Source organism: Eptesicus fuscus, chromosome 6 (genome assembly GCF_027574615.1).
Source record: "Eptesicus fuscus isolate TK198812 chromosome 6, DD_ASM_mEF_20220401, whole genome shotgun sequence".
NCBI classification, from domain to species: domain Eukaryota; kingdom Metazoa; phylum Chordata; class Mammalia; order Chiroptera; family Vespertilionidae; genus Eptesicus; species Eptesicus fuscus.
In genome coordinates, this window is record NC_072478.1 from 54,332,136 (window position 1) to 54,353,500 (window position 21,365).

The following is a 21,365-nucleotide window of genomic DNA, read 5'->3' on the forward strand; positions in this document are numbered from 1 at the left end:
TTTTACACTGGCCCCACATTATGGATCCAGTTCTACCTGAGGGGTCTCATCCAGGCCAGCCCTGCACCTGACAAATGAGGTCCAGACAGAAAAAAAATGAATTTCTACAAGTTATACAGCCAGTTAGTGGAGGAGACAAAATAAATCAGGATTATAATCTATTCTTCGAAGCTAACTATGTAATGTTCTTTTGACAACACTGTGTTCTGCTGTCTGGAAAAGTATTCTGAAAAATTACAGTATCGTTAGTCTAAACATTCTAGCACCTACAGAGATCATTAAGTTAGGACTAACATATACATATACATTTTATATTTTTAAAAACTCTATTACATAAAAGAATGCTAGGGGAAAGGGAACTTACTCTTTTAGTCATTTAATTCAGCGGAATGTGTAAACAATCTATACACACACATTGACACAAATTACAAAACACAAGAGATTTCATTATCTACGTTCCTAAGTGTAGGGAACTACACAGGAAAAAAGTAGAAACCAAATCTATACAAAGACCATTCATCCTCAGTTTATAAGACTTTAAGAAATTGAAAGCCAGGCAGCAAACATCACAGAGACTCCTACCCTTCAACATGTATGCCTCTGATTATGTGCTAGCAGTGTGTCCCAAAGCTCACTCGCCATGTTGTTAACAAGCCCTCAAATTACACTAAATAAAACCTGAATGGCTTGTCCATGAGGACACGTCCAAAATCGACTAAAGTATTGAGAGAATCAACATCCAACCACCTGATTAAAATCACACACATAAAGTTCTCCTAAATCTCTTTACCCAAGACCTACTGAAAGTATATGTTTTCCAGGAAAATAACAAAGCAAACAGCCACTGGGAACCCAAATGTTAATGAATAGGCTTACAACACAGGAAAGAAGTTCCTCATGCACCATAAGTCTGCCTTGGAATAAAATCCAACTAACATTTACAGGTCAGAGAGGAGCAACTTAAATCCTTATAACTGAAATGCCTTAACTCTACAGCGAAGTGCTCTATGCATTGTACACAGAGGGATCAGGGCTGCATAACAAAGGCTCTCCTTAGGAATCACCCACAGAGTGTGAGGTGACTACAGTTAACACTGCTCTCAGATATATGTAAACGGTGGTAGGAGAGGAGACCCTAAAAGTTCTCACCCCAAGGGAAAAAAATATTTTGGTAACTATATGAGGTAACATATTAACTAAACTTATCGTGGTAATCATTTTGCCATATATGTAAGTCAAGCATTTTGTACACCTTAAACTTACACAGTGTTGTCTGGAAATTATATCTCAATAAAACTGGAAAAATTAAAATTAAAACATACTTGGTGACTTTTCTGAAAACAAGGGAAGAAAAATAAATTGCATGAAATTTTAAAAAGAGCCACCAGGTGGCAGAATTCCCTGAGCTTCACCCGGTTACAAGAGAAGTTTGTTATGCTCATTGACCAGAAGGTGGCAATGTAGCCTCAGTTTCTCAATTCCAACAGATCAGGCTGGTCTTGGGTTTTAAGATTTTGCATGTAACAAATACCGAACAAAAGCACACATCTCTAACATCTTCTAAGACCAGAAAACTTCCATTTCCTTACATTCTGAATGTTGATCTGCAGTTCCATTTTGTAGTGATTGAAGTCTTTGGCAAGTTCATGGCCCTGATGATAGAAAGTAAACATTCCCTGAAAAAATGACAGCATCTAAGACAAAAAAGAAAGAGTGACATTAGCACCAAAAAACTCAGGAGGAAAAAAAGAATAAAAACAGCCACGTGTTTCCCCTTATCTCACTGTGATTCTAATGAAGTAAAATAATTAAAAGGAAATCACTCAAATTCAATTAAATCCAAATGCATCTTATTTGCCCTTTAAAAAAAGGATTTGTGATTTTTTTTTTTTCCCTTAAATATCGGAGCCATGAGACAGACAGTTTTTATAGTACAATGTGTAAGAGAAATAGAATTCTACATCCATTTGTTCTTTTGAGTAGAGAAAATTGCTATATTTGTTTATCATTGAAACTTTATCATTGTAGGTCGACAGAATATATATAGAAAGTGAAATCACAGAACCAAAGCGCAAAATGGCAGCCAGGGTAGTGCAACCTGTTTTGTCAATAAGGACTTTCAGTCACTGGGCAGAGAGGGGCAGAGAGGGGCAGTAATTAAGCCCTGGGTTTCCTACCAACTCTCCACCTGCCCCTCTTGGTTAGAAGGCAGCCGTTTCTGCCCCACATGTGAGTAAATCTTAAGTGAGCAAAAGTGATTTGGGGTGAGAGTTGAGGAAATCTTGAAATCCATTTTCTTCAGAATGTCACGTGGTGAACAGTTAGGAATTTGGGACTCTGACCTCCAGTAGCCACGAGGGGTCAGTTCCCAACTTCAGCACCGTTAGGAGACCTTGGCCAAAGTACTGAAACCGACTCTACTTCAATCTGCTTATTTGCTAAGTGAGATTATAAACATATCTCCTTATTGAGTCATTCTGTGGAATAAAACTGCATGAACACAGGAAAGGACTTAGAACACTGAGTTGAACAATGACTGAGCACTGTAAATGCTCAATAAATGTCGTGCATTGTTATCTCAGATGAAAAGAAAGCTCTAAGAAAGAAAAATTTTTCTCTAATTTAGGTTAATTCTATTACTTCAACTGGACTGTACCTCCCATGAATGCCAATTTTTCATCAATCATTACTTCATTTTTTTTTTGTTTCTCAAAATTATACACACAATGGATAAATTGTAAGGCATGTGAAATTATACTGTACCAATGAAGCTGTTTTAAAAAGAAATCAGACACTATATTAAAATTAATACTGACAATCAAATTCTAGTGTTTCTTAATTTTTTTGCTAAAACCCACAGTATGAAATACAGTTACATTTTACTCAGAAAATAAATATATTCATGTATGTGCATAACCTTTAATATATACAGAACTGAAGCTATTAGAATATCTATAATAATAAAAGCATAATATGCTAATTAGACCAGATGTCCTGCGACGACCTTCCGGATGAAGCCTGGGCTGCGAGGGAAGCCCGGGTACCGGGTGCCAGAGGGAAGCCGGTGCCAGCAGCCGGGGAAAGGAAGGCCTACTCTTGCACGAATTTTGTGCATCGGGCCTCTAGTATCTACATAAGCACAAACGAAAATCATGTGTTTCTAAAATAAGTATAAAGCAATCTCAGAATAACTCACAAAATAGTTTCAAATGTTCCACGCTGGTTCTTAACTTAGGTTGGCATTAGCACTGGGACTTGTATTAGAAATAATCTCTTATCGATAATTGTTGAAAGTACCCAAGTCTGGACTGGTGTACTTGCTTCAGAAACCAACTTGAGTAGAGTATTATCCCTCTCACTCACATTCCAGTATCATTTCTTTCACAGGGATTTTCATTGAAGGTGAAACTGCACCTCACGGCAGAGTCCTTGAGACCAGGCAGCAAAAGAAACGATACCCATTACATGCTGCTGTGCAGATGAGGCTAAGAACCACTGACGGATGTGTCGGTGACTCGTTCCTTGACTTCACGGCTGGGTGTCCACCCTTTACAATTTATGGTGCCTTGTTTCACATGTGTGCACTACAGCCTCTAGAAACCATAAATGAAAGCTGAAACAAAAAAACATTTGCATCATACCACAAAAATCCAGCAGGACAGCCAGCTACAATACTCACAGGTTCCACGAATTCAAACTTCTTTCTTTCTTGGATTTCCTGCAGCTTACATACATATTCGAGAGACAGTTCGTAAAAGTGCTGCCGATTTTGCTCCACTTGGACGTCTGCCTACGTTAAAATAATGGAGGCTGGTCAAATTAGAGGCAGCGAGGAGTGAAAACTCTTGATCACAAGTCAGCAAAACGATAGCCCACAGGCCAAGTCTGGCCCGCGGCCTGCTTTTTCTCAATGAAGCTCTATTGGAACAGGGTTCTGCCTGTTCCTTTATGGACCACTGATGGCTACTCTCCTGCTACAACAGCCGAACTGAGTGGGTTGCAACAGGGACCATATGGTCTGCAAAAGTCTACAATATTTACTAGCTGACTCTTTGCAGAAACAGTTTCCGACCCGGGTCTATGTATTGAGGTTGACCCCAGAGGACTGAAGATGAAACAGTAAGGGTCTTCATGAAAAACCCAAACAACTGACACCCAAGGCTGAACCACACACACAGAATCAAGTCTCATAAATGGTATTTCCATGAACAAATCCCCCAAGTCTGAGGCCGGCCAGGGAAAGAGGTTGGGGAAACGCCAGTCACCTCAGCACCCATGAGGGAAGGCAGCAGGTGAGGAAGTGGCACCCATGCCACCATCTCAAGAGCCGGCTCTCAAATGGGTCAGGGCTTGGAAGCCCAGGCATAGTAAGTCCTGCTCCTGAATCCTCACAATGCCTCGTCCCCGGGGAGTGACCGGGCACCAGATGGTCAGGACACTACTCTTAAAAAGGAAGGCTCCAGGGTATCCGGTCTAAGTAGAAAGGAATTGGGAGAGGAGCGAAGTTCCACGGAGGAACAGCAGAGAAAGAATTCCGGAACCATTCTTACAAGCCAGCATGTAATATAGTCCCGAATTTGGCTAATTATACTTTTAAAATTATTCATCCAGACATTTTTCCAAAAAGATATGCAAATCATGTACTCATGAGTACCTAAGACAGTCAAATTAAGAGAGACAGAGCCCAGCCAGTGTGGCTCAGTGGTTGAACGCCAACCCAGGGAACCAACAGGTCCCCATTTGGTCAGGGCACATGACCTGGTTGCAGGCTTGATCCCCAGTGGGGGGGCGTGTGCAGGAGGCAGCCAATCAATGATGTTTCTTTCTCATCGATGTTTTTATCTATCCCTCTCCCTTCCTCTCTCTCTAAAAATCAATAAAAATATATATTTTTTAAAAGAGAGAACATAGAATGCAGCTTGCCAGGGGGTAGGGGGTGGGGAGAATGGAGAGTTATTACGGAAAGAGTACAGAATTTCAATTTGGGAAGATCAAAAAGTTCTGAACATGGATGGTGATGGTTGCCTAACTATGTGAATAAACTTAATGCCACTGAATTGTATACTTGAAAATAGTTAAAATCATAAATTTTATGTTTTGTCTATTTTACCCTAACAATGTTTTTTTTTTAATTTTGAGAAGAAAAAAATTAACATATAATATTTTTTTCCTGTCAAATTATTTTTAAGCAAAATAATGTTAAAATATAAAAAGTGTTACTAAGCCCAAATGAGAATTTCTACCTAACACTCATCAGAATCATGATATTTTTATACCTCTAATAACTAGAGTTTTCTATATCCATCACCAGCAGTTAGCAGGCACAACTCCCAGCAAAAACAACGTAATTTTGTTGAGTATTTAACCAAATAAAGATATGAGAAGCCATGAATAGATTCTTCATGTTACTGTTACTGGAAAACGTCCTTCAAAAAATTACACCAGGGTCAGATTTACCAAGCTGTTTTTTTGTTTGTTTGTTTGTTTGTTTTGTTTTTTTGCTGATTCTCTCTCCTGGCTGCTCGTGATACTGGAATCATCCTAGCATTGCCAGTCAAATGCTATCCATGCCCCTCTAATGTTCTGATTATTCATTAATCAAATTAATTAACCAAATTAATGGATAATCAGAACATTAACCCATGATTAATCACCAGTATCCCTGATATTGTCAATAGCCCATAAATTTACAGCAATGCCATGGACGTCCATGTATACCTAGCAGCACTCTCCTTAGCCTGACGCAAGTCTAAAAGGCATTCACTATATGTGGTGCAATAATAACTATATTTGGTCTGTGTCTCAGATTCCTAGCACAAAGCTCCTAAGACCCATGAAATTTCCTGAGTGACGGGAGTGTCTTTGACCATACAGAGCAGCCCCTTGAGAGCACACCAGAGATTATGCTAATGAGGGAATGAGGTGGGGCCTCTAGGCAGTGATGGAAAGACCCAGTGATCAGAGGGTTGACACTTTCAGACCCGCCCACCACCTCTGGGAAAGGAAAGGGGATGGGGAGGGGGACATTACAGATTAAGCTCCATAACACTCTTACATAAGAACTGATGAGCTTCCATGTGGGTGAAAGCATCCAGGTGCCCGGAGAGTGGCACACCCCAGTTCCATGGGGACAGAAATTTCTGCACCTGGGACCCCCTTCCAGATCTCGCCTAAGTATGTCTTGATCTGGCGATTCATCTGCACCCTTTACATCATCCTTTATGATAAACTGGTAAACTTGAGGAAATGATTCCCTGAGTTCTGTGAGCCACTCCAGCAAATTAATTGTGGGAAAACTCTTAATGAAAGGAGAGTGTTTGAAAAAGTATTCGAAGGAGTGAGGCATGTGGATCTGGGTTAGAAACATACTAGGCAGTAAGAAGACCAAATGCAAAGGCCCTTGCACAGAATCCACCTGTCCCAGTCCAGCCAGAGCCAGGCAGTCATGTGGGTGTGAGCACAGGTGGGGTGGGAGGGAGCGGTGGGAAGGGTTTGGAGAAGAGGAACCATAGGAAGGTTCACTCAGCTTGTCCTACAGAAAACAGACTGTAGGAATACACTGGTGGGATCAGGAGGACCAATTAAGAGGCTTCTGCAGAAATCTGCTGAGAGATGCCAGCAGCTGGGCCAGGGTGATTCCGAGTATATTCTGCAACTAAAGAAGACAGAGGCTGGCAGGCTGGGTGTGGATGTAGGGAGAAGGCCAAGGATGACTCTAAAGATTTTGTCTAAGCAATGTTCAGAAGGAGATACCTAATTCGATAGTGAAGTGGAAATGGAAATTAACTCGGGGCATGAAAATCCCTTCAGGATACCTGAAAACAAAGGTAAGGGGAGAAGAGAGGCAGCATAAAGAGAACCTATAAAAACAACAGCTGTCACTTCAGAATGGATGGAGGGTAGGGGGTGTGGTTTTCTATGTAATATGGAACAAGTAGAGAATGAGGGGAGCCCTACCTGCCTAGTACAGTATTGTAGTTCGGATTAAGTGACATAAAAGCTCCTTTCTCTTTTCCAAACTGCCAAATGCCATCCAAATGTCAGTCAAAGGTATTAAAGGGACAAAAGGAAGTGTGACCTGTGGGTAAGGTCAAAATGAATACACACAATTTGCAACTACATTCTGCTGTTTAAAAATAACCCAGGTTTGTACTAGAGTTAATGTTGCTAGTGTCTTTTTTATGCTACTTCAATACGTGTATATTGTAGTGGTAAATTATGTCAGATTCCTTATGTGTTTAAAAATGAACAAATGAAGAAAAAAATCACACTTTTTGTAGGATGAGTCAAGAGCCTAACAGCTGCACACAGGATTGTTTTTAAGGAAAGCATACGTTCCAAATTGAAAACCATTGCGTTTGCACTCAAGTGTGTGTGAGAGAGAAAAAAGTGGCAGGAAATTTAGAAAAGAGAACGAGAAAATGAGAGATAAGATATAAATTCTTTTCTCCTTACGTACAACTCCCTCAAAAAACAAAAAAACAATGAGTCTATTAACAAAAGGAAAACAGATGTTCTCTTTCTAATGAAATGGAACCTCCTGAATCTTCGGCATTAAATAAGATTAATGCTGCCTTCACATAAGAGCAAAATGGCCTGTGCGCTTGTTAAATTTAATTCATTTCTTCAAGAAATCTTGAAAGCCATTCAATGACTCAATTCCTGAAAATAACATAACTGTTCTTCAGTAATGCTCTTTAAAACTGTTCCTGTGAATATATACTGAGAACCAAAGATTGTAATACTATGAATCCACACTGAATTGATCACTGTAAGATGTATTAATTACTCTATGTCTTGTTCCACAAGAACTCTTTTTCCTTCATTCAGGGAAGTACGTGTTCATTTTTTTCCATCTCTAATATCCTACATGGAAAGTTTTTTAAGTTACATGCACCAAAAGGTTGATAGATTCCCCAGTAGGGGGCGTATAGGAGGCAGCTGATCTACCTTTCCCTCACATGGATGTTTTTTTCTTCCTCTCTCTCTCCCTCTCTCCCTCTCTCTCTCTCTCTCTCTTTTGCTCTCGCTCTCGCTCCCCTCCCTCCTGCTCCTTCCTTCTCTCTCTAAAATCAATAAAAAATATTTTAAAAGTTTTTAAAATAAAAACACCTTTTAAAAAAAAGATATACAAATAATATATAGTGACGGAAGGAGGCCTGACTGGGTACTGCACACACAATGCAATATACAGGTAATGTATTATAGAATTATACACTTGAAACCTATATAAATCTTATTAATCAATGTTACCCCCAATAAACTTAATAAAACTTTTAAAAAGACATGCACTGCTTATTCAAATTTAGAGATGAATGGATAGAAAAGTAAAAACAATACCTCTTGTAAATGTGAGTCTTTCTTTTTTGCTGATAAATTCAAATGTTTATCAATTAGGCTATAGTTCTTCTCCGTCTCTTTGTCAAACTTCTTTTTTTCTTCCTACAAATCAGAAAAACACAGACAACTATGATTAAACGGGAAAGAAAATGCATGCACGTAGTAAATTCACTGGGAAGTTCAAAATATGAAAAATAATCTGAAAGTACAAGAAGTGCCACTGAGAGTGAAGTTATCTGAAAAACCTATCTGTACTCAGGCCACTGATTATTCATCAGCAAGACAGCATTAGAACTGAAGAACCACTTATTTTTTCTTTATTTTTTCTCTTGAATGGGCTTTATCCCAACCCTGTTATTTTCCAACTCTTCATACTTATCAGAGTTTAGAATTAATGCCATGTCACTTATCCCGTATTTTTTAAAAATGTAAAAGAAGAATAGATGATAAGAATATAAAGGTTAAAAAAGCTAACTTGCACCCAGCCAATGTGGCTCAGTGGTTGAGCGTCGACCCATAAACCAGGTAGTCACAGTTCTATTACTGGTCAGGGCACATGCCGGGGTTGCAGGCTCAATCCCCAGTAGGGGGCGTGCAGGAAGCAGCCAATCAATGATTCTCTATAATCATTGATGTTTCTCTCTCTCTCTCTTTCGCTCTCTCTCTCTCTCTCTCTCTCGCTCTTTCTTCCTCTCTGAAATCAATAAAAACATTTTTTTAAAGCAAACTTGATATAGATTTTGGCACAGAAATGGAATTCACTTAAAACTGAGTTTTTTCTCTATATTAATAATAATAATAATAATAATAATAATAATAATCACATTGGGGGGGGGGGAATCTTGGGAAAAGTTCTCCCTAATTGTCTCCAGTATGGATATAACAATAAGAGCCTCTGACCAGAAATGCCATCGACTTCCCCAACCCCAGCAGTGATTTTTAGAACACTATCTGAAGGGCCTGTGGCTAACGTTACAAACATCTCTCCGATACGGCCTAGAACTAGCATTTGCTTTCTCTCTTTGAGAAAACAAGTAACCAACATTTTAATCAACCGCGGAAAAAAACTATCTCCCCTCACACTGCTTGCCAACTTAAGCAGATTTTTAAATAAATATTTCTGAGCACCAATGAGAGCACGCTATGTCCTCATGCTGTCAAAATGTTTCCATTAACTGCAAGCTCCCCCTGACTCTCCAATGCCTCCTGGAAAGGAACATTCTCTTCCCTGTTTTCCAACTTCCCCTTTCTAAAGCCAAAATAATGCACCAGTCCAGCCCTTTCTGGTATGGTCTTTCTCAGAGTAGGCAAGGAGCCTGAATAAAGCACACACAGTCTATCCCTTCGCATTGATCATTATTTTTTTCACTACGTGGGGACTATAAACTGCTCCGGTGGGACCCTAGGTCAGGAGCCGCCAGCTCAGCTGAAGAACCTACACTGATGGATAAGAGACAGACTCAGGAACTGAAGTTTCTTCCTATTTCTCCTCCAAGTTTCATTACAAACTAGCTACACAACTTCACACACCAAGTTCCACCACAGAACCTTAGTTTTCTTCTCAAGAACATCAGGAAGTATTTCTTGCACTAGCTCACTCATAGATCCAATCCTAGCATTCCGTCTCCTATGATGTACCCATGAGTACAAATAAACTTCTGTTGAAATAGGAGCACTTTTTCTTTATGCCCTAGGGTTAATGTACAACCATTTTTTCTTAAGTTTAAGGCATGAATATATGGTTACTCTGTCTTCTGCTTTTCATGATTATACTCTTCCTCAACTATTGTAGTAACAGAAAAATAAAATAAAACAAACATGTGGCCATTACTTCAAAATCTACACTATTTAAAAAAGCTGATATAGCCCTGGCCAGGTAGCTCAGTTAGTCAGAGCGTGGTTCCAGTACACCAAGGTTACTCCTGGTCTGGACACATACAAGAAGCAACCAATGAATGTATAAATAATTGGAACAACAAATCACTCTCTCTCTCTCTCTCTCTCTCTCTCTCTCTCTCTCTCAAATAAATCAATTTTAAAAGTAAATAAATAAAAAACAGAAAAGCTGATATTGTACAGGGCACACTGGATTATGTATCAGGAGACTCAAGTTCTAGTCATGGCCACTTAGGACTCTAACTGCCCGGAGGCCCAGCATTCTCCGAGCATGTTTGCATAGTTTAAAGAGAGCAGGAATGGAAGTCATGCAGCTGCATTTACAACAAGATTACTGCAATGCAAGGTCACCAAGTAAAAAAGGTCCACTATCTTTGCAGATTACTTCTGACCAGGAATGTGGAAAACATTTCTACTCATGATTTCTTCTGAATCACAGCATGGGACAAAAGAAGGAATGATGCTGAAATCAGCATCAAAACACCCAGCACACTCAGCAACAATGGGGGATGGAAATTAACACGTGGGTCAAGTTTGGAATGAAAGAAAAGGGTGGTATCAAGGCTTTGTGAAGAAAGAATTTAGCCAAGAAACAACATTACATCCTCCACTGAGAATGCAAATACATTCATTCACACAGAGTATGGTATTATACAAACGCTGCTGTGTTTTTGTTTTTGAGTCGTAAGACTTACATAATTATTTCTTCCTGCATCTGTTCTCAATGCCCTCTAAAGTATTATTGTTTCTTTGTGCTCATATAACTTTTTGTGCTGAAATAATATATTTCTTTAACACTGCCATATAGGATATACATACATATATGTATGGACTATACATATATTATATACTAGAGGCCCAGTGCATGAAATTCGTGCACGGGTAGGGTCCCTAGGCCTGGCTGGGCAATCAGGGCCAACTGGGCCTTCCAGCTGTTGCCCAGGGCCTTCCTTCATTCCGCGCTGCCCCCCGGTGGTCAGCACATGTCATAGCAAACAAGCGAACTCCTGGTCTCCCGGTAGAACTCCCGAGGGGACAATTTGCATATTAGGCATAGATAGATAGATAGATAGACAGACAGACAGACAGACAGACAGACAAATGATAGATAATTGAGCAACATAAGACAAAAGGCTCTATCAAGGATCAAATTAAATACAAATAAAAACTTTTTTATAAAACTGCATTACAAACTCAAGTACTAATATAATAATATAGGTTGGGTAGCAATATAATGAATAAAGCAAGCTGGAAGAGGAAGTCATTAAGGCGGGTGGGGCAGTGGCAAACCAGAAAGCCTATCTACTCCGGAGGGGAAGGCAGCCACCACAGCTCCAGCACATTTCTGCCTCATGGAAATGTAGGCCCAGCCTAGAGGGCGTCCTCTGACTTTTTCTGGAAGAGCTGAAAAAACCCAGTGATTTTTAAATAGTGGTAACAAATTTAAAAGTTTTTTGACATGAGTAAGCCAAACAAAATTATGTTCATAGGTTAAATATAATTAATAATTAATGGGAAGTCAGCTTGTAATCACTAATAAAATCTCACATGCAAAAGAAAATAGTGAAGAGCTATTACTTAAAATTGGTCAAATAAGATGCACACTGTGTAACTGGTAAAGGGAATTAATAACGCTAAGAACCACAATTTAAACAATCAGATCTTCTGAATACATTAGAAATTATAAATATGTGTGTGTGTATACATATAAAGGTGTCATTACAAATCACTGAGGAGAAATATATATATGTATGTGTGTGTGTGTTTAATTTTATTCAACCAATGGCACTGGAGTAATTGGTTAACTGCTGTCTGGAAACAGAATGAGAACCACATCTCATATCAAAATTAATTCCAGATGGATTGAACGAGTCACAGTAAAAAATGAAGTCATAAAAAAAAAGAGTCTTTTCACAGACATCAGAAAACAGAAGGGCCTTCTAAGCCAAAAAGCAACAGAAGCAGCCTTTGCAGAATAACATTTAAATAGGTTCTATTATCAATATAAGTTTAGCTCTGGCCGTGCACCAAAAGTTCACCGGTTGGGTTCCTGGTCAGGGCACATACCCAGTTTGCAGGTTCAATTCCCGGTCAGGGTGCATACAGGAGGCAACCAATCGATGTTTCTCTCTCACATCAATGTTTCTCTCTCTCTCTCCTTCTCCTTACCTCTCTAAAATCAATAAAAATGTATTTTAAATAATAGTAAGTTTTGCTGTACCCATGTGATCTCTGCACGCCCCTCCTTACTGGAAGCCACATTTTCATTACCTGATTGCCTGAAAATCTGGAGGAGCGATTCTAAATTCTCCCACTGCAACTCTTACCGAGATCGGGTATTTCTCCGTGTCCTTACACCTCTACTTGGCTTCTATGTGGTTTGGTGCCTGTATTCGTTTCCGGCGCCTAAGTCAACTATTGACAGTGCAGTGTGGACACTTGGGAATAAGTGACAAACCCCGAGGGAGGTGACACCGCTTCAGAGGAGGTAAGAGCTGAGCTAGGCCATGAGGCACACTGTCCAGCAACCTGCTGTGACACAGCAGAGACCCACCTGTGTCCTGCAATGGAAAATGGGGCTTTTTTCAACAGAGACGAGAATGTGGTAAATAAGAAAATGCAGCAGAATCTACAGAATGAAGGGACAAGCCCAAGTAAAGAGAGATGACTGAAGGAGCATACAGCCACAGAGAAAAAGCAAACAGTAGAAAAGATACCTTGGGGCTTTTAAAAAATCCAATTTACAAAACCACCTAGCAGTTTAGATGACAGTAAAACCACAAGTTAAACACGTAATTGGGATTGTAGAAATTGGAGAAAAGAGTAAACGGAACTGAAAGAGCTTGGAGATGAAGGCGAAGGGTAGGGCAGTACCAGATGGGAAAAAGGAGAAAAGAAAAGAGAAGATAAACATTTTGTCATTCACATCCAAAAAAATTCTGCTGTGGTCAACTTTTAAAGACCTTTTTTAAAAAATCCCCACATGAAAACTGCCTTATGCTATTTCAAAGAAGATCCTTAACCTAAGAGAATCAGTTTTGTGTGTGTATGTGTGTGTGTGTGCGTTTTCTTAAGTATTCCAGGTAAGTAGATAAACCAGTGGAACAAGACCAATGTGCTTGTCAAAATATGATTGAATGTTTAGGAAGCAGGGATGTAGAAAATAACCAAATACCCCGATTACAAAGCCTTCTAGAATTCTCAGTAGAATTGGTTAGTCATTAGGTACCTTACAGAGTAAGACGGAATAGAGACTACTAGAAAACAAAGAATAAAGCATAGTATTTTCTCTTCAAGATTTAGCAATCTAATAAAAGAGGCAGATGTTTATCTATTACAAGAACATCACCATTCCCTACTCTTTATTATAATATACAAGACTGCTGGTAAAACAAAAAAACAAAAACAAAAAAGGCTTCTGCCTAAGACCTACAGTGACTAGCCTACTCAAAGATAACATCTATAGGTATAACAGTCAACACACATACTGTACACCACAAGAAGGTAGGATGGATCCTTCATAAACTTGAACCTGGAAGAACAATGAGGAAATAAAAAAGGGGGACTTTGGGATAGAATTTGGCCACTAACCAGCTCCAGGCATAAACCAAAACTACTAAAATAATTTCTCCATTTCATATGGCAGTTTATTTTGCAATTGCTTTATAGGCTATACTCTGAACAAGAAGCTGGGGACATTTGACGGAGAGGAGTCAATAGAAAATCAAGGTGAGGTATTTAGAAAAACCCAGCAGTTATTATCCTATATAATAAAGAGGTAATATGCAAATTGACCATCACGCTGTCGCACAAGATGGCCACCCCCATGTGGTCACAAGATGGCTGCCACAAGATGGCTGGCAGGGGAGGGCAGTTGGGGGTGATCAGGCATGCAGGGGAGGGCAGTTAGGGGTGACCAGGCTGGCAGAGGAGAGAAGTTGGGAGGGACTGGGCTGCAGAGAAGGGCAGTTGCGCGGATCCAGGATTGCAGAGGAGAGCAGTTGGGAGGGACCAGGCCTGCAGGGGAGGGCTGTTAGGGGCAAACAGGCTGGCAGGGGAGCAGTTAGGCATCAATCAGGCTAGCAGGGGAGTGGTTAGGGGGTGATCAGGCTAGCAGGCAGAAGCAGTTAGAGGCAATCAGGAAGGCAGGCAGGCGAGCAGTTGGGAGCCAGCAGTCCTGGATTGTGAGAGGGCAGTCGGACATCCCTTGAGGGGTCGCAGATTGGAGAGGGTGCAGGCTGGGCTGAGGGACACCCCCCTTCCCCCCACCCGTGCACGAATTTCGTGCACCGGGCCTCTAGTAGGAAATAAAAAGAAAATATATTTAAATCACAATCACATTTCATTTCCAGAATAATCCTTGCCATACAACTACCATCATTCCAGTAAAATAAGAAAAGTAATAAATGGACATTTGTTTGCATTCAATACCTACCAGTGAAATGTTGAAAGAGAAAATAACTAAGATGTTCAAGTTTTAAAATACCCTAAGAAGACAAGATCATAAAACCGATAATAAAACTACAAAACAGAGCAGTCAGAGCCCCCAAGTCCTTCATGTTACAGATCAGAAACTAAAGCCCAGTACTTGTCAAAGTCTCAGGTGGCAAACCAGACCTCGAGTGTCCTGCTACAAAGCCAGAGAACACAATTCAGCTTCATGAAGCTCAGCTAAGGATCCCAGGAAGGGAAACTGGGGGGCACCCTCCCTGACCTCGCCTCAAAACATAGTGTAGCCCTGGCCGGGTGGCTCAGTTGGTTGGAGCATCATCTTGTACACCAAAAAGGTTGCAGGTTCGATTCCTGGTCAGGGCACATACCTAGGTTGCAGGTTCAATCCCCAGTAGGGGTATGTATGGGAGGCAACTGATTAATGTTTGTCTCTTTCCCTCCCTCCTTCCTCCTCCCTCCCTTCCTCTCTAAAATCAATAACCGTATCCTTGGGTGAGAATTAAAGAATATATACACCCTAAGAACTGTAAAATACTATATCGAAAAGAAATGTCTAACAGTTTAACAAATGGCTTAAAAGAAAATTGATTCCATAAATAGCAACTAAATACTTGGTGCTCTTTGGGCCCATCTGCGTAGCTACAGCCATTGAGGCCTTAATGTTAATTTGTGTTTTTTTATAATTTAATAGTATATTTAGGAAGATAAAGAAAAACACTTCACATACCCAAGCCATGGGGGAGAGGGGGGACAAAATACAAATATAAAAACTCTCTTCCCTAAAACTGATGTTATTCTCTTCTCCTTGGGCCAGGTCAAAAATGGTTAACCACACCCAGAATATTACTTTTTCTCCCTCAAGTACATGGCACAAAATTCAGAGGAAAGGTTAGTGGAATTTATTTCTCTGGGATAATCTCAAAGCAGGGTTCTAAGGAAAACTTTAGTAGTTGCTAAATATATCCCAGGCCCCCTGTGGCAACATCATCCTTTATTCCCAGAAATCCTGGCTCACTCCTCCATCCCTGAGCGCAGTGTGGTTCCCTCGTCCTGGACGACCCAGCTCCTATAACAACACTGGCACCTAACAGAAGCTCAATAAACGGAAGGAAATCACATCCCAACAGCCTAACAGCCTCTTCCTAGTTTCAATGGCCTCGTGGTGCAGCCGAGTTTCTAAATCGCTCTCTAACCCACTGCAATGCTCCGCTCCTCCATACAGGATTAGGCACTCTCTCCGGATAAATGTGTTGTTTGGTTCAAGACCGTCTTAAAACTCTATATGGAATAGTGTAGCCCAAGAAGATTATTAGAGGCTTCATTGTCCTGTCCAGGTTTTTTGTTTTGTTTTTCATTTCATATCCCCCCGCCCCCACACACACCTCAAGGGGAAAACGCATATTTAAGACATAAAACAGCAGATGGTTTATCCCAACAGCTCCTTCGAAGCTGCCAAGCGTGAGTAAAGTGCACACTGAGGCACAGAGGCATGGACGTTTTCTGCTTACAAGTGTACTCAAATTAGACACCAACCTTTACAGCTCCCAGTTGCTCTTTCCTGAATTTTTCCAAGGGTTTAATCAGGGTTTCAGTTACACTTAATGCCTAGAGAACAAGAGTGATAACAAAAGAACATCAGATTAGTTTTCCCAAAAGGAAAAAGTTAGCACTGCATTTCCCTCTCCCATCCCACCCAGAAATAAAATGAACAACACCTTTAACTGCTTTATCTAGCCCTGCCAATACAGCCATTGAATCACTTCTAAATTTATGAACACACTAAGTTCTCCACAAATATTTTCAGGGAAGAGGAGGTGGGGCGCCACGCCAGGGAAATGCACCACCCAGTCCCACACAGCCCCACAGAGCTCTGGGAAATAGCAGGAGGGTTGTCTTTACATAACAAAGGGGTCTATCACGTCCATTAACAGAACACTTCTGTTTAAGGGGGTTTTTCCCCCTCCCTCGCCTCAGAAATGTAAAAGTCAATTACATTCCTTTATTAGTTATCAGACTACATTATGTTAAGGGCTAGGTTTGTGGCTGCAAGTTTAAATACACTCAGTCTGCCCTTCACAGCTGAAAATTCCTCCTGAGGATTTCAGGTGCCAGCGAAGCAGCGTCCCCGGAGCTCGTGAGTCAGTACATATTGGGCGTGTTGGCACACAGCACAGAAGGGGAGACTGACAAGACAGCAGCCACACACAGACTCCAACCGCAACCGCACTCACTCTTACATTGGATGGGGAGGGCTTTTCATTTGAAGACAGAATCTATAATAAACAATGCTGAAACGCAAATAAAAGGAAACATTTACCTAAGGAGACTGCATTTAACATCAAGTCAATGACTTTCTTAGCCTCTCTTTCCAGGAGACCAGAAATATCCAGAATAGAAAAGGGAACCTCAAAACACTTTACAATAATGTGCCACCCCTGTTATTATCCCAAAGTTCCCTAAAAATTCAAACTAAACATCACAAAAAAAAGAGAAATATATGGCTTAGAATAGGAAAGGATATTTTTTAAATCCTCACTGATTTTAGAGAGAGAGGAAGGGAAAGAGAAAGAGAAATATCCATCAGTTGCCTCCTATACACACACCCTAACCAGGGATCAAACCTGCAACCTGAGTATGTGCCCTGACTAGGAATTGAAACCATGACCTTTCGGCATAGGGAACGATGCTCCAACCAAGTGAAACTTTAAGCAAAGGTGCATTTGCAGTGTTTCATTGTGTAAGGGTTTCTCCCAAAGAGGCCATTCATACTGTGTGGTAGGGAATCCTCATGATGCCCAGAGTTTGAACTCTCTTCCCCTGCCTTGTCATGGACAAAATAACCATCTGGGAGCATCTCCCTTCGCTTCGCTTCCCTTCATGAAACCTGCAGACCCACTGTACTGACGCTTGTTTTCTCCTGATGTCCTACTGCAGGGAGTGAAGGGTCTGTACTCCTATGACAGTTCAACACTGGTGCATGGTCAGCACCCCATCTCCCCCCACGTTAGAGATGTTGAACCATGACTTTTGGTTCACATGGCCCTTTAGATGTGCTCTCATCTCTTAAAAGCTGATCCATCTTAAAAAAAGAAGAGGCATTCCCTCACGTGACCTTGTGTTTCCTTTCAGCAGACCTCTCTGCTCTGTCTTCATGGACAGCATTCTGAAGAAGGGTTATTGCCACAAAGGTCTCACTCTTTGGTCATAACTACCTGCATGTTAGTTCTTTCTTAGATATTTATTGCTAAGGTCTCATTCCTTCTTTAATTTATCCTCAGCTCACAGTTACATTCCTTTCTTCTTTCACCCAGTGCTGTGATGGCTTGTTTCAATCTCCATTGCTGTGGATTGGAGCTAAGCTCCCCTTTCCTGACCCGAGCGCTGGGACCTTTTCCTTCTGTCCTCTACCCATCCTATGGCCTATGGCCTTCCATAAGTTCAAACGCATCCCCTGCAGATGTCTTCCAACTTTGTATCTCTGATCTGCACTTCTTTTTCAGGCTGGGGACCTGTCTCTGTTTCACTAATCTTTTGGGTATCTCTCGGAGAGTTTGAGCATGGGACAAAGTTTGAAAAGAGAGGAGAATGAAGGGAGGATCATTACAAACAGTGGCCAGAGCACTTCCCACAGAACCATGAACATTCCTGAGCAGGACGGCTGGCCCTTGGAGACAGGGGAGCAGGAGTTTCTGAAGACATTCATCTGCCTCGTTGTGAGGTCCTTCTTTAGCCATGCAGGGAGAAGGTGTGTGATTTAGTTCATCCTGGGTGAGAGTATTGCCAAGAGAGTGAACACACCCGCATAATATGACACTGTATGCACAGTGCTGGCAAGCTGCATGGAGGAGGCACCTGAGTAAGAGAAGACTTCCGGAAGGGGAAAATGCAGAACTGGGCCGAAACAGGGCACAGGAGTTCTCCACGCAAAGGGTAAGGGTACAAAGAGAGGGGAAAGCAGCAATTTCAGGGCATGAGACTACAAGCAGCTCAGTGTCACTAAAGCAGCTGAAGAAGTCCAGAGTGAGGATCAGGTGGGCACCTGGGAAATGCTCAGAAAATGCTAATGTAGGCACCAATAACATGGTATATGAAGGGCTTTCAAATGTGAATCCTAGCCCTGGCTGGGAGGTTCAGTTGGTTGGAGCATCGCCCTGTACACCAAAAGGTGGCAGGTTCGGTTCCCCATCAGGGCACATACCTAGGCTGCGGGTTGGATCCCTGTTTGGGGTACGTATGGGAGGCAGCCAATCAATGTTTCTATCTCACATCGATGTTTTCTCTCTCTCCCTCTCTCTCTCTCTCTCTCTCTCTCTCTCTCTCTCTCGTATGGGAGGCAGCCAATCAATATTTCTATCTCACATCGATGTTTCTCTCTCTCTCTCTCTCTCTCTCTCTTCCCCCCACCCCTTCTTCTCTCAAAAAAAAAAATCAATAAAAACATCTCCTCAGGTGAGAATTTTTTAAAATGTGAAGACTAAAACTCCATACTCTGTCCTTCAAAAAGGACCATACCACAAAGATTACACAAGAGCAATTTTTAGGTCATTATATTTTCTTTCCACTTGGAAAATTAATGTGATGCAATATCTAACTTCCCAGGGCTAACACTAGTGTAAGAAAAGAATATAAGGGGTTTCTGTCTTATTGTTTGTGGGTCAGTAAGCAAATTTTCAAAATAGGAAAGTTGTAGCTGTGTCAGATAACACTATATCCAATTCTTCAACAACAACAACATAAAAAACCATTTTAACATAGAATTCATTACCATTTTTCTTGAAGAAAGTCTAATTGTGTAACTTGTGAACTGAACTTTAAGCATTCTATTCAAGAACAAAATAATGTAGCTACTAAATGCTTCAGTAAGGCAATGTGGGTTGAGCAATAAGGATTGTTTTCTGGAATCTCTCACTTCCTTTTATAATCTCATAGAAGTATTGTATAATATTTGTTAGTAACAAGTGTCACTGAAGTTTTCTAATGCCAAGACAGGATTCTTCGTCCCCAGAAACAAATGAATACCAAACACAGCTACCCCCTAAAACTCTGAAGGCAAATTTCTGCTGATGACAGTTTCCCAATTTGAGAGACAGCTGAAGTAATAATGTTGGGAAAAGCTTTCCAAACCAGCATATTAGAAATCAATCCGATAATTTAAAGTGAGAGAAAGCAAATATAGAATGTGATTTTAAAATATACATATAAGGTTACATAACCATATTTTTTCTCATAACATATTTGAACCAGCCACACACACACAAAAAAAGGAAGCTACGGAAAGCCTTTGCTAATGAGCTCTGGAGAGGGTTCTGGATAGTCTGGCTTACAAACAGAATGTATCCACACAAACAGAAAACATGTGAATTAATCAGCTGCTCTCACCTTGGAGGAGGGGTCAGCCAACTTTTTCTAAAAGGCCAGGTGGTAATTAATGTAGACTTGGCCACCACATGGCCTCAGCTACAACTACCCAATCCTGCTGTTACGGCACAAAAGCAGTCATGCACAGTACAAAAGTGAATGAGTGTAGCTGTGTCGCAACAAAATTTCATTTACAAAAACAGGAGGGGTAATGGGTTTGGCCCTTGGGCCACAGTTGACTGAGCCCTGCCTGAGAGAATCATCTTGAGTATAGAGGCATAAGATGTCCTACTTACTCTTACCTGATTGCATATTTTTTTTATTTTATTTTTATTTTTTTTTTACAGAGAGGAAGAGAGAGGGATAGAGAGTTAGAAACATCGATGAGAGAGAAACATCGATCAGCTGCCTCTTGCACACCCCCTACTGGGGATATGCCCGCAACCAAGGTACATGCCCTTGACCGGAATCGAACCCGGGACCTTTGAGTCCGCAGGCCGACGCTCTATCCACTGAGCCAAACCGGTTTCGGCTGATTGCATATTTTTAATATACGTTTACCAAATTTACAGGGGACCAAAAGTTGGGAGCAAATGTTGAGATACTGGATGAGAGAGAATCACAGTTCTACTAGTTCTCAAGCTGAAAAGAGAGATGCCAAAATAGTGCCACAGAATTTGCCTGGGACAAGCAATCTATCGTTTCAATGCGGAAAGGCTCAAGTGTAAAAGGTATCTTAACAACAGTTTATGTGAATGTAATAGTGGGCCTTAATAGGGGCTTTAATCCCTAAAGATCAGTGTTAACTGAGGTTTAGCATGTGCCAAAGTCATCATAAACTGGCCTAGAAGATAATGAACACATACATACATCAGTTACATATATACTATTTGCATCCAAACAAGGTAATCACTTAATTGTGTTCCATTAGATCACAGCTTATCTCAATAATATGGCTACCACAATTTAAGAGGGACATTTTCTAAATGGGGCAAAGCAGGAATGTGACTAGAATGCTAAAAAGGTGTAGGAGGAACAGGTAGGAAAACCAGAGGTGTTTAATGGGATTGGGGATAAAAGAACCTTTAGACTTTAGAGGGACTATGAAAGCTGTCTTTCGATATTTAAATGAGTACTGCGGGAGAAGTGAAAATCATTTTGATTTGCTTGAAGAGGACACACCGGGTCCAATGGGGAGAAGCTATTGAACAGACTTGGGTTTACTCTCAAGAGGAACTCACTAAGACCAACCAGGGACCACGCAGTGCGGTGACCTACAGCTCCTTCTGCATAAACAAGTGGAAGCTAGATGACCAATG

The 21,365-nt window shown here is 40.9% G+C and overlaps 1 protein-coding gene across 1 annotated transcript in view; it reads right to left on the reverse strand.

Annotated features, from left to right (window-relative positions):
• Positions 1-21,365, reverse strand: part of ARHGAP10 (Rho GTPase activating protein 10) — a 263,229-nt gene that overhangs the window by 150,654 nt on the left and 91,210 nt on the right. The window contains exons 4-7 of the mRNA XM_008143974.3: positions 16,222-16,293; positions 8,341-8,442; positions 3,680-3,790; positions 1,590-1,694 (exon numbers count right to left, since the gene is read on the reverse strand). Coding sequence (XP_008142196.2) covers positions 1,590-1,694; positions 3,680-3,790; positions 8,341-8,442; positions 16,222-16,293 — 390 coding nt within the window. The remainder of the gene's footprint in view (positions 1-1,589; positions 1,695-3,679; positions 3,791-8,340; positions 8,443-16,221; positions 16,294-21,365) is intronic.